Raw genomic sequence first — 12,925 nt, forward strand, 5'->3', positions numbered from 1 at the left:
GACTAGATTTGAATAACATCAATGCTATTAAATGATTTATGAAGAAAAACAAGGAAGAATTGCAGAATTAACTTCCCCATAAAAACTACGATTCTACATATGAAGCTATTCCTTTAGGTTTCCTAACTTGTCTACATAATCTGTATTTCTCATCTGCACATACATCTACACTAAATATTTAGTTGTTACGTTATGGCACATTGTAAGGAAGGTTACCTACAGTGAACAGACTCTTTAACTTGCCTCCAGGCTTTTAGGGTTGTTTCTCCCTTTGACGAATAGCCAGCCAAAGTCTTTACTATGTGTAAAGTTGAACAAAAGTCAGCAGTTTGCATACAAAAGTCAATACAAAAATGAGGATTGTGGGTTTTAGAAACAATGGGCGTATTATTGATTTGTCTAAAAGTGGGGCAGGTGCTTCTATTCAGTTAAAAACCCACAAAATATGTCAATTTCTAAACTTCAAAAATATGTTAAAACCTTTACACAAAATGTGTTTGTTTCTATAAGGTGTATCAAAGCTAGCCTAGTATAAACTGGTGGACTTCTTCTATTAATGTAGCTGTATCTGTGATACACTAAATAAATGTAATTCTTACATAACAGGATTATATTTATTTATTGTGCATTCTAATGCCTAATGTGAGGCCAAACTACTCGCATATCTTCACCCTTCAACAGCTGAAAACCCGCCCTCCTGTGTCTTCCTCGTTAAAACGGTAACACCCTTCCCCCTCCCCGTCCCCGTCTTGCCCCTCCTCCAGTTGGAGACTCCCGAAGGAGAACTTGCTGCGAGGCAGCGGGGACGAGTTCACGCCGTTCGAGTTCACCGAATTCATGGAACTGACAGCGGCGGGATTGCCGTACATTAACGGCTGGCTGTACGCGCTACTACCAGTGTCCGACTCTGTGTCGCTGGTGTCGCTGCCGCTGCTGGTAGACCCGTCGATCATTTGGACCGGCTGGTTCAGATTGTTGTGGTTGTTACGAGTCGGGTTGCTACCGGGCTTTCCCTGACGACCGAACAACCGCTGCACCGTGTTGGACCGCGGCTGACCTGGAACCAGGAGGTTCCCCGCGTGATTGCCATTGGTTATAATCATTCGCCGCTCCATCGGGGCGGAACACGGGGCTTGGCCGTGCAACCCAGAGCGATGGGGGTCAAGTTGGTGGACCGGGGTGGACGTCAGCTGGCTGAGAATGAATGGATCCGTGTCTGAGCGATTTCGCATGTTGTTGTTGTGGTACGGTTTGGCGAAATGTGGTGGTGTGCGGTTTGAGGTGATCGGTGAATAGCTACCGTAGTGGTTTAGTGGGAGGGATGGTGGCGGGACAGAGAGAGTTTCCACTGGGCCTACTCCTGGACGTTTACTGAAATAATACCCGCCGTCATCCCAACGTGGTGGGCGCGGCTGACCGCTTGTCATCTCAGCGTGACTGAGAGAGTTTGCGCGGTGGTGGAAGCTGCTGATCACCGGGCTGGCGCACTGACTACGAGTCCCGGTTCCTAGAGGTCGCACTACCGTTCCACCTTGCTTTTCTCGAACCTGAAAGATTTCATCCAGCAGAGTGCTGTGGAGCGGGAGGCGGCCGTGAAATGAACCTCCGTTGGGCAAAATCTCGTCATCTGTTAGCTCGTGACTCGTGTTTAACTTGTTGGACACCGGAGACTGATCGCCAGCGCTTCTGTTACCCAGCATACCTTGCTGTTGATGCTGCTGCTGCATCAGCCCCTGGTGATTGGTGTGGTAGAACCCATTTACAGCCCCAAACAGACTCCCAGCTTGCCCCCCATTGCGACTGCTACCCCCTTGCTTATTATTATAAACACAAGGCTCATCCGCATTGCTGTCATTTGCACCGCTGTGGCCCCTGGGAGCCCTGTTGTTCTTTGTCACATCACATTCACTGTCTATGTCGCTGCCGTCTATGTAAGGAATGGAAGAGCTGCTGCCTTTGTTTGCTCTGCAGGATGGACCTGGGTTGAGGAACTGCGGGTCCGGTGCTGATCCGGTGCCGTGGTGGTTCTGTTGGGACTGAATCGGGTCAGAGCCGGGCGCTGCCACTATACCGTGGAAGCCGTTGGCGGTTGATGTGGCCGCTGGCGGCTCCTCTGAACCGTTACATTCAGCTCGATGGCCCAGTCTGGTTGAGTCAGGCTGGTCTACTAACTGCACAGACATGGCAATCTGCGAAGAAGAAGGGTCGAGGAAGACAAAAAAAGAGAGCTTTTTAAACTCTGGGTGCATTAAACTGAATTCCTGACTTTGAATAAAGAGTGCAAAGAGAGAGCACACTCACTCCCCAGAGCTGCTCGGGACAGAAACAGCTTTGTACTGTTGGCCACAGAGCAGCTCCAGATTAAAGCGATAGAGAGAAGTAATAAAAAGAAGACACAAATAGTCTGTAAATGTGTACAACAAGTAAAGTTAGAAGGAAATTTAAAGATATATTAACTAGTAAAGACTATGGGTGGATAAAGGTCAGTGTCTGTTGGTTCTAAAGCGTGTATCACCTCTTTTGGCACTTGAGATCTGAAGGACGAAGACTCAGGCGACATGCTGCTATTGGACAGGATCTTACTGTGCTTCCTGAAAAGAGAGGAGGTTGCAGATGAGGTCAAAACACGTGCAACTAATCAGGAAAACAGATGTACGATCGCGGTTTCTGTTGTTGGAGTAATCCAAACAAAGGAGGGAGCTTCACCTTTCAAATGGAAGTTTCTTGAGCTCCGAGTCTTTCACATCGTCGATGATCTGCTTCTGGGTTCGACCACTGCAGGTGATGAACACAAAGTAAGCACAAATGCGCACGTAGTAGTGTTATGATGCTGTCCATTTCTGGTCCTCTCCTTACCTGAACCGGAATGAGGATCCTCTGGTGAAGAGGATGGGTTTGGGTTTGGCCTTGGGCTCCTCGAAGAGCCTGAAGAAGGCGTGATACTCTACACAGATCTTCCAGAAGACCTTACAGCAATCCCTGCTGGCCATGGCAAACTCCAGCGTGTCGTGGTGGGCACTCTGCTGGAAGATGCAGACGTGAGTATGGATGGAGGGAAGAAAAGATGCAGGATGGGTAGGGAAAATAAGAGCGGAAAGGATAAAAGGGGTGTGATATGTACTTACAGCGGGGTCTGCTCTCAGCTTGATTAGGAACTTTTTGCGTTTGAAGCTGAGCTTGCGAACCTTGGACCAGTTGAAGGCGTTAATTTTCGTGTACCCCTGAATAAAGAAGACATGATGAGAAGATGATGAGAATGAACTTCTTCTAAAAAAGGTACAATAATTTATTCTCCACATCCCAGAAGGTGTACTATTTGATTCCTGTAAATCCTCTACCAAATATTATGCATGCCCATTTTCCAGAAAACATTTAAGGAATTTACAGCTTCCCCTCCCTATGCAGCCTGGTTCCCGACTCTAGAACAACTCTCACTTCAGCAAAGCAATTACAGGTTTGTGGGAGAATGTTAGGTTTGATATTTATGGTTTCACCTGAAAAACCAGCACGCCAATGTGCGCCACAGCCAGACTGAGTTTAGTACCCTCTCGGTCCTTGGCCGGGTGCAGACGAACACCGTACATCTCCAACCGCCGAGCGATTTCCAGCAACTGGTAGTCTGACTCTGCGGGAGTCTGCCCGCTGTGGAGGAGAGTGATCAATCAATCAATTAATCACAATACCCATCAATCAGCAGCTCATCTTTCTCAAGCTCATGAGAGAAGAACAATCTGATTTAGTTTCTTCTTGTTCTGTTTGCTTGCAGATAAAGCTTCTCCACTGATAACCCTCACCAAGTGTTGGACATGATTCCAGATTTCTATCGCAGATTTATTGTGAGTGTAAAAACAACAAACAGTCTTAAAATACACCACAGGATCAGATGGTACGACCCGCTGTGGGCGGAACGAAATCTGCTACATGAGAAGTTTCCTCGCAAATCTGAAAATAGCTTCCTGTTTCCTGTATGAGCTGCTGAATTAGCCACTTCCTTCCTGCGTCGGCTAGGGTGGCTGAAGGAGGGAGGGAGGGGGAGGTGGGATCAGTAGCCCACAGAAAGAGTGTGTGGTGCACAGCGTGACTGATAATCAACACATCAGTGGTTTCGTTTCCATTTCTCATCTGTGGTTAAGCGACAGTTTTAGGGGAATTTGCATCTCCAGAAAACAAGGAAAGGTCATATATTTGCAAACAGCGTTCCAAAGCACAGCTATGATGTAAATGAGAAGGTGTGTTGAGTGAATGTGTGGGGGGCACAGAGAGAGTGTAATGTGGTATGTTTGCAGATAGTCACCTCTGCGGGGGAGGGATTAAAAGGGTGTGTGTGTGTGTGTGTGTGTGTGTGTGTGTGTGTGTGTGTTGTGGCTAAACAGATAAACATCTCTGCAGGAGGGAGAGAGACTGGGCTGGGTGTAATTGTGTAATGGGTGAGTCCACATTTGAATAAACAGATAAACATCTCTGTGTGTGAAAGTGTGTGTGTGTGTGTTTTGGTGACACCTTAAAGCCCAGCCACAAACTGATCCCAAGTCAGACTGTAGCTCGACTTGTTTTTGAAGCAAGGATAATCTATTATAGATAAACAGTGCTGCTCAAGCATCTTAGTTTTTCATCTAAAACCCATTTCAGACACAAACGAATAATCAAAGCAGTGTATTTCTTTAAGCCTTAAAACATGTCTGGAGGGGTTTTTATATTTGGAAGTATTTTCACAGTGGAGTGAAAACGCATAAAAAGCAATCCCAAGAAAGTATAATTGTATATTTCTTTTAGAGCTGAAGCAATAATCAAATCATGAAAAAATGCCAAAATATAAGCTAATTCCAGCTTCTCTCGAAAGTAGATCATTGCAGACAAAACAAGTGATTTAAAGCAGTCTCCTTGAGCTAAATTATCTACAGTATTTTCTGACATTCTACGTACTTCATGCAGTAAACTTTGAATGTTTCATATAGAGATCCATTTCTCCCTTTATTTTATAAAAACGGCACGTGTGAGGCTGCACATACAGTAAATGCATGTGTGGACATGCGTGCGACAACTCACACATGCTTGCGGTGGCAGTCGGTGATCTTGTCTCTGATGGCGTCCTGGTCGGGCAGGTACTTATTGTGGAGGAGATGCTGCCAGCTCTGGGTCTCATCAAAGTCTCCTATTTCAGCTGATGGACGAGGAGGAACAAGGAGATTCGATATTTATTTGGAGTGAAAACGAGGAGAGAAATGGGGTGAGTAGATTTAATAAAGAGTGTTGAGGAGAAGAGGAAATTGCCAAGATAAAGACAGCAGCAATCTAAGCAAATACAACAACAGAAAATACACACACTATTATTTCTCCTGTCTCTATTCTTGTTGATTTGTTATCTATTCTACAGTAGATCACATGAAGTGTGCTGATGCGTGTGTCCTCCATCTGTACCCAACACCAGCGATGATAAACCCTCACTGTGTACGGTGCCCCACACACACACACACACACACACACACACACACACACACACACACTACAGCGCTGGCGGTTACCAGAGCAACCGAGTGATATTCTTTAGCATGCTGAGCAGTCGCCCAGCCGATGTCTGCTAGACCGAGCTGAATCCATAAATTCTACATCCTTCACAATATGGTGCTGAATAAATAACAACGGCCGCTATGATGAAGACAAGAGAGCTCGACGACGCAGGAGGAAAACAAAGTGTTCATCAAATTCAAATATCTTAATCTGGCAACACACAAGGAATACCTGCTGCTGAAATCCCCCCAAAGGGAATATCTGTCACCAGCTTGAGTATTTGGTGATTTATAGTCGGTCTTCCACATGCTTTCTCATTACACTGGGTTCCCACAATGAGACTAAATTCCATTGTCGGAAGTGGAAAAATATAAAATTGCTGGCACAGGCATTTCAATGATAAAGGTTTTTAGTGTTACATGTGTGTGTTGCATTTACACTGAATGATGTGGGAGACCATGAGAGCAGCGCTGGTGTCGTTGCAGATGAGATGACCGCAGGCCAGGTCGCGTTTAATCTGCAGGGCGAACAGATACCTGCAGATATAGAGACAGAGAATAAAAGATACAACACAGACAGAAATAGTGGGAGGGAGAACGACAGAAGGCAAGGAGGTAAAAAGAAGGTTATTAGGTTAATGCACACTTTATAAACTCAACTGTTCAAAGCAATGCCATTACCATCAGACTGCTGGCATCTACATATCTATTTATACGACTTCAAACCAATCCCTAATTGAGTTTATGACCTTTTCTGTTAATCATTATACAGTCGGCTACTTGAAACATGATCTGGACCTCATTCACACACACACGCGCACCCAACGTGCACATGTTGTCAGGCCATGACGCTGCATTTCCATCAAGAAACAGCAGAGACAGCAATATAAAGAAGACTGTAGGGAAGTAAGACAGCTGACCTCAAAACCTACAATCAGCTGAAAGACAAAACATGCATGCTGTCTGCTCAAAGGACACATAGTGGACTGTCTGCAAGAGGTGCACATGTGCATCCATGTGTGTATGTGAATGTGTGATTAATGCTCCACGGCAGCCTTTTATGCGATATCCAAGTCAACCTTTTTCTCACTGCCCGATTATCTCTCTAATAAAGTTAATGAGGCTTTGGCGAGTTTTGATATCTTTTTTTATTTGAGTCTGGAGTCATTTTACTATTGAAGAGCGCCGCTGCAGTTTAGAGTGAAATGCATCGTGTCAATTCACAGTGTGCTATTTAACTTGATGTGTAAGCAAGGAAACACAACGCAGCAGAACTAATACAATGATTAACACCTCTGATTGGCCAGAGTGCTATTTTCAATAAATGCCTAATATCAGCCTGATATGTCTTCAAAGAAATCTTTCTTCCATCTGTGGGTTTACATATCTGGTCCATCTGTGCCCATATTAACCATCAAAGGAAACGCTGACAACAGCTAAATGCTGCGAGAGCCAAACAAAGGAAGAAAAAATAAGGCTGTGCACCCACTTCCTGTTTAACGCTGGAGTCAGCTGCAGAAGGCAATTCTAATCTAGCACATTTAAAGCTACTATATAGAGAGGTAATTACAGATTGTAAACACACTGAAGAGCTATTGCTAAAAAAAGACTGAATAGTATTCAAAAGGGGGGGTTGATTAAAGCTCTATTAAATCTCAAGAGGCACTATATGCTTGCTTCCTGCTTGGCTCTGGTCTCAAGTAAACCCAGCTGGGAGCTTAGAGTGAACCAGAGCATCATGGGAGAATGTGTCCAGTCAAATGTTTTGTACTGAATGAGCTCAGACGAGCACAGAATGAGCAGACTGACTCTGTCAGACTAAACAAAACAGAGAGGCAGACAAGATGGGGGCTGAGAAGTTACTCCCTTTGAACAAGGACTTGAAAAGGAGGAAATATGTGGAACATTTGTTCTATATAATCGAATCTTTGTACGTTAACGGGGGGAATGCTTCCTAGACATAGTTGGATGTTTGAGATTACTGCAACATGAAAATATGTCATGTCTTTTTACAGTAAAACAGCTGGTTTTCTGAAGATATGGATCAAAAGTGGTCAGAGTATTCATCTCCTTTTAACTGGTTTGGAACAACAAAGGAAGAAAAAGACCTTGTTTGATGTTATGGCATGTGAATATGGACGCGTTATAAATGGTAAGGGGCTGGCTAAAAAAAGTACAAAAGAAGATGCAAACATATTGTAACAAGGCTTCTGCTTTATGTTCAGACACAGCTGTGAAACTCCTCCTGAAGGACTGGAAACCAAAAGCAAAAACAGCGCGTCTTTAAACCTAAGAGGTTCGTCCTCAGGTAAGGTGTGGTTTGCGTGTTCCAGAAGACCTACCGAGTCAGCTCCTCCAAGAGCTGTGTGTGGTCAGGAGGGAAGAACTTCACCACAAAACGAAGGATGGTGTTTTTAGGGCCTGAAGGAGAGGAAAGAAGGGAGATGGTTACATATTCTGAGATAATCGTGAACAATCATTATTGACATTTGTCATTTGCTTATCTGACTTACGTCTGATCTGTTTCAGTGTCGGCTTCAGCAGGTCCAGCCACACCTATGGAGGACGGAACTTTACTTTAATCACTATACATCGAACCACAACATCTAGAAATAAGTACAATTGCAGCTGTGACTGTGTAACTTAAGTTAATTTGTACTCAAAATGGTACATACTGTAAACGCCAATGAGTTTTGATACCAAAACAATGGTATAAAAATCTCTATACGACATAAAAAACTTCCCAACAGAAAAAAATTCAGGCATTTCCTAATAATTTCCTAATTTTGTTCTAATTATACGGACTACAGGACTTGTTCCATTTAAATACAACATAATATAAAGTCAGCAGTCCATTGTTGTTGCAAACTGTATTCTCCACATTTGAAATGCTGCTTGTAATGGCATTTGATACGTAGTGGAGTATGTTTGGATGTGGGTTACTTATTACGTCTATAAAATTCACACTAGCTAACATGCACAAGATAATAAACGCTCAGTTATCTACTTGATCTTTAGCTTCATGTATTTGCATGTGGGCCTGTAATTCCTGTGTACTGACAATGTTGTCCCCTATTTCCTCAGCATTACATCATTTGTTCCATCGATCCACGTCAGAGCAACTGTTTTTCATGCCTGAGGCACTAAAATGCACAGCGAGACTCCAGTGTTTGAGTACACTGGAGTGTTTGTGTGTGCATATTGAGGAATAAACAAGCCTGACTGTTGTGCTCCAGCTAATTTTCCCTCAATCAGTAACTTCTTCACGCACCAATGCAGCAGCAGTAGAGACAACAGCATCTGCAAACATTCCTGTGTGCACATTATTACAACCAGCTGCTGCTCCTCCATGAGTCCAGGTTAAAACCACATCGATGTAGATGAAAGGAAGATATGCTAAACAGGAAGTGTCAGGAGTCTCCATGTTTGCAGAGTGTGGACCCGTGTGATTAGAGTTAAAGTTAACTTGAGAGCTTCCAGCACTCTGACTATGCTGCAAAAACATTAAGGATGCTAAATGTAAATCTGCGTGAGTCATGTGGTTTTAAACCACACGGCAGACATGAGAAAGCTTCTGTTGAAAGTTCCCCTTTAGGTTGTAGATGCAGGGAAATGCAACGCAGAAATTATTTATTGTGTGAATTTTATAGTAAAAGTAGGCTTTCGAGCAGCGACATACTGCACTAAAAGGAGTCGAAATATATCAAATGTGTATTGGACTTTTATGCTCAGAAAATATCTTGTACCATATGTCAAAAATAACTCAAAAATAGTCTCACCATCATCTTGCGATGGTCCTGGTACTCAAGTCCAAAATAGTCTCCCTCTGCCAGATTGAGATGGACACAAACCAGGTCAAACAGCACTTTGCCGGGGGAACGCTGCTGCAAGAGAGGCACAGAGGTGGAATTAGAATAAAAAAAATAAAAGGAGGACAGGAGAGGTGAGAAGAGGAAAGGAAAGTAATGCAAATGACAAAATGTCACACAGCATCTCATCAGGGGAGCGGTGATAATGGAATTGAGGAGATCAGGAGTCTTTTTCAAAAGGTCATCTGTGACTGATTTAAGTCTCCACATGTGTCACTTTTAAATAGGACTTATTCTAAAAAGAAGCTGGCGGGGAAGGTGAGAGACACTGGGAGAAAAAACCATGGACTCGTGGACACCATTTTCTCTAACGAGCCTCTCCCCTCTTCACGAGCCCCTGACCTTCGACCTCGATGTGAGGTCCAGGCTTCAGGTCCGTGTCTAATGAATAGCTGGAGGCTGAGGCTCAGCTGGGAGTGTTCAGTGTTCCCTGTCTAATGATGCAGCTACACCTGACAAAGCTGGCAAAGCAGTGATTCGTTAGCATGTATGTGCCGTTGTTTTGTCTGGACTCAGTCATTACAAGCAGCAAATAAACTTCTTCAAGATTTGAGATTTTCCAAAATAGAAACAGACGTGGAACTAAACCCTAAATTAGCCCCGGATAATTATCTCTGAGGCAGCTTGAGTTACCACCCTGAAGAGTTACAGCATACTATTATACATGCAGTCAGTCTGAAGAGGCTCTAGTCAAGAGAATGTGTATTATAAGACAGCAAACATTCTTTCCTTTGACAGGAAGATATAATTATAGTAGAAGGACTTTTACTCTTTATAAAAATGTTACATTTTTTCAGATTGGCCCATCTTTCCTCTTTCAATGTCCTGCAAATAGAACTTTTTATTTGAGGAAACTGTGAAGACAAATAGCAGGACAGACTAAGTGATTTAAAATGCTTAAAACATTCAAATTAAAATGTGCTGGAAAGGAGGAGGCAGAGAAGAAAAATGAGGAGCAGAGGAATCAGAACAGTGAAGGCCGAGTGTTAGCCAAGTCTGTCACCATCTGGCTACCGTGTGTGTGTGTCCATCTGTTTCTGTGTGGTCAGCCCGTCTGTAGAGACACACCCACCCACCCACCCACCCACCCACACGCGCGCTACACGGGCCACGTGAAGCAACACTGCTAGTTGATCACAACATGTCAAGTTATTCTGCTGTCAGATAGCAGAGATACAAAATGACTGAAATCAGGGGTGCATGTCATGACAGAGAGACTCGACAGATGCCACGGTCACGAGCAAAGCTCAGGGATCCCTGGAGTTTGGACTGCATCCAGATGGAGTGGTAATCTTGGTTTAAAGGAGGTTAAGAGGAGAGGAAGTGGGAGAACAGGTTGGACGAGAATCCCAGAGCTTGATTCTCTGCATTTATTGTGTAAAAAACAACTTATTTTTTTGATTAAACCATACTTTCAGTTAACACTATTAGCTTAACATTTATTCAAGTACTGTACTTAATTACAATATCGAGGTACTCTTATTTCAGTATTTTGTTTGTGTATATCTATTTTGTGAGACTTGATACTCCTACTTCACATTTGATACTACAGATATTAAAAAATGTCTTTCTGTTTTGTGTCCACAGTTCAGGCCATACGAGTCCGCTACAGAAAAGCGGTGGACTCTGGCAAAAGAAGTGGCCATGGAAGAGTCGTTTTGCTGTATTTTGAGCTCTGCCAGTCGATTTGGGGAGGCTCTCCAGCTACCAGTGCCATGAGGGAAGGGATCGAGGCAGAAGACATGGCAGTGGAGGCCCTGGGAGCCAACGGCAACACCTCTGACTGTGGGTCAACACCAACATTGAGGTGCTGATGCAGCACATCGTGGGATCTGGGAACCGGCCTATGACGCCACACTCATTGCACAACCCGGCATATGGACAAACACCTACAAGATCCACACAGCCATACTACCACTCACCTGTGCATTTCCAGCACACCGGCAATGCACAGAGACATCCCTCAGCTGTGAAAAGAGCTCTTGCACTGTAGTGCACTTTCAAGCATTTGCTTTTTTCTCAATATTTTTACTTATTTGCATTTAATATTTGCACAATGCAAGGTTTGCACGGACTTGTTTTTGACACTTTATATTTGTTAATTTTAGTTAAGTTTATTATGTTACTGTTTAAGTTTTCTAGTGTTTATTTTCTATTGTATTTGTATTTTATTCTATTGTAATAAAAGGTCCTTTGATACCAAACCTGAGATCTGACTCATTCCAACACATTCACTGAAGCAGAGATGAATTTAGTTTTTTTTATTTGAGCATTTACACACAATAACCACCAACTAAGATACTCCAATGCTACATGGTTATTATCACAAAAAAAGAAAATGAACAGTTAAAAATCAAACATCTACAACCTACAAACATGCAGATGGTATGTTTTCTGCTCTTAAGTTTAGATAAAGTAAACAATAAAACAAGACTGAATGCCCTTTCTTCATGTCAGCCAGCATGCATCAGATATTCAGGGTTTGTGTTGTATCACTGTACTCTGCAGGCCCCTCTTCGTACATCAGACTCAAGACAGAAAAAAAGCATTTATAAGGAACACTAGCAAATACAAGTTTTACTATGTTATGGGTCAAGAAATGTGGTTAGCACACGTCTCACGCGCTTCCCCTCGGTTTCGTTGTCGTCTGCTCTCGTGGCTCTGCTCGGTGGCTGGAAGTCCCTCTCGTACTGCAGAGCAGCATTCATGCATTGTTCGCTAACAGTTTCTTTGTGAACCTCACAATAGTTGTGTAGCACAAAACAAGCATAGATGACGAAGGGAAGGTCCGCCATGTTTATGTCCATTGCCCTCCTTAAAGTAGCAAATCGTGCCTTCAGACGTCCGAAGGAACATTCAATCACCATGCGTGCCTTGCATAGTGATAGCCCATAATACTGCTCCTGTGGTGTAGCTCCGCCATTGGGGTATTCCTTCATGAGATACGGCATCAGGGGATACGCTGGGTCACCCAGCAGAAAAACAGGGACAGCATCTTCGCCCTCTATCAATTCTTTAGGGCATGAGGGAATTGCTCCATCTTTTAGATCACAACAAAATTTTGAGTTGGCAAATATACGCGCGTCGTGCACACTTCCCGGCCATTTCACAACTACGTCCATGAAACAGTATTTGTAGTCACACACGGCCTGTACATTCAAAGAATGTTTCCCCTTTCTGTTGATGTAGTCTGTAGGTTTAGCACGTGGTTGTTTCACTTCGATATGTGTACAGTCAATGGCCCCCAAGCATTGCGGCATACCGTGTGCTTGGTAGAAGTTGACCACAAGGTCCCTCACTTCGGGCTCGGTACTCGGTTTCCGAATGTACTTGGGACCCAGAAAGACGGTGATGGCCCTACAGACTTGTCGGATGATGACTGAAACAACTTGTCGAGATAGTCCAAATGCATTAGCGGTTTTCCGGAGTTTGCCCGCGTCGCTCAGGTAATACAACGTGCACGCTACCTTTGTAAGTACATCCACGGGCGCCCTCATCGTGGTTGTTGCTCCCTCCACATGCGGACGTAACATTTCGCTAAGGTTGATC

At 43.8% G+C, this 12,925-nt stretch overlaps 1 protein-coding gene across 7 annotated transcripts in view; it reads right to left on the minus strand.

Moving 5' to 3' along the window:
• Positions 1–12,925, minus strand: part of LOC116385966 (FERM, ARHGEF and pleckstrin domain-containing protein 1-like) — a 43,871-nt gene that overhangs the window by 12,267 nt on the left and 18,679 nt on the right. For 4 of the 7 annotated variants that reach the window (XM_031851832.1, XM_031851829.1, XM_031851835.1 and 1 more), the window contains exons 3-13: positions 9,287–9,391; positions 8,021–8,063; positions 7,850–7,928; positions 5,947–6,044; positions 5,047–5,161; positions 3,495–3,642; positions 3,126–3,221; positions 2,857–3,023; positions 2,707–2,775; positions 2,516–2,591; positions 1,979–2,189 (exon numbers count right to left, since the gene is read on the minus strand). In XM_031851832.1, coding sequence (XP_031707692.1) covers positions 1,979–2,189; positions 2,516–2,591; positions 2,707–2,775; positions 2,857–3,023; positions 3,126–3,221; positions 3,495–3,642; positions 5,047–5,161; positions 5,947–6,044; positions 7,850–7,928; positions 8,021–8,063; positions 9,287–9,391 — 1,207 coding nt within the window. The remainder of the gene's footprint in view (positions 1–1,978; positions 2,190–2,515; positions 2,592–2,706; positions 2,776–2,856; positions 3,024–3,125; positions 3,222–3,494; positions 3,643–5,046; positions 5,162–5,946; positions 6,045–7,849; positions 7,929–8,020; positions 8,064–9,286; positions 9,392–12,925) is intronic. The other 3 variants (XM_031851833.1, XM_031851831.1, XM_031851834.1) reach the window with 3 other exon arrangements.

This window comes from Anarrhichthys ocellatus, unplaced genomic scaffold (genome assembly GCF_004355925.1).
Source record: "Anarrhichthys ocellatus isolate YVR2014 unplaced genomic scaffold, GSC_Weel_1.0 scaffold12, whole genome shotgun sequence".
Taxonomy (NCBI): domain Eukaryota; kingdom Metazoa; phylum Chordata; class Actinopteri; order Perciformes; family Anarhichadidae; genus Anarrhichthys; species Anarrhichthys ocellatus.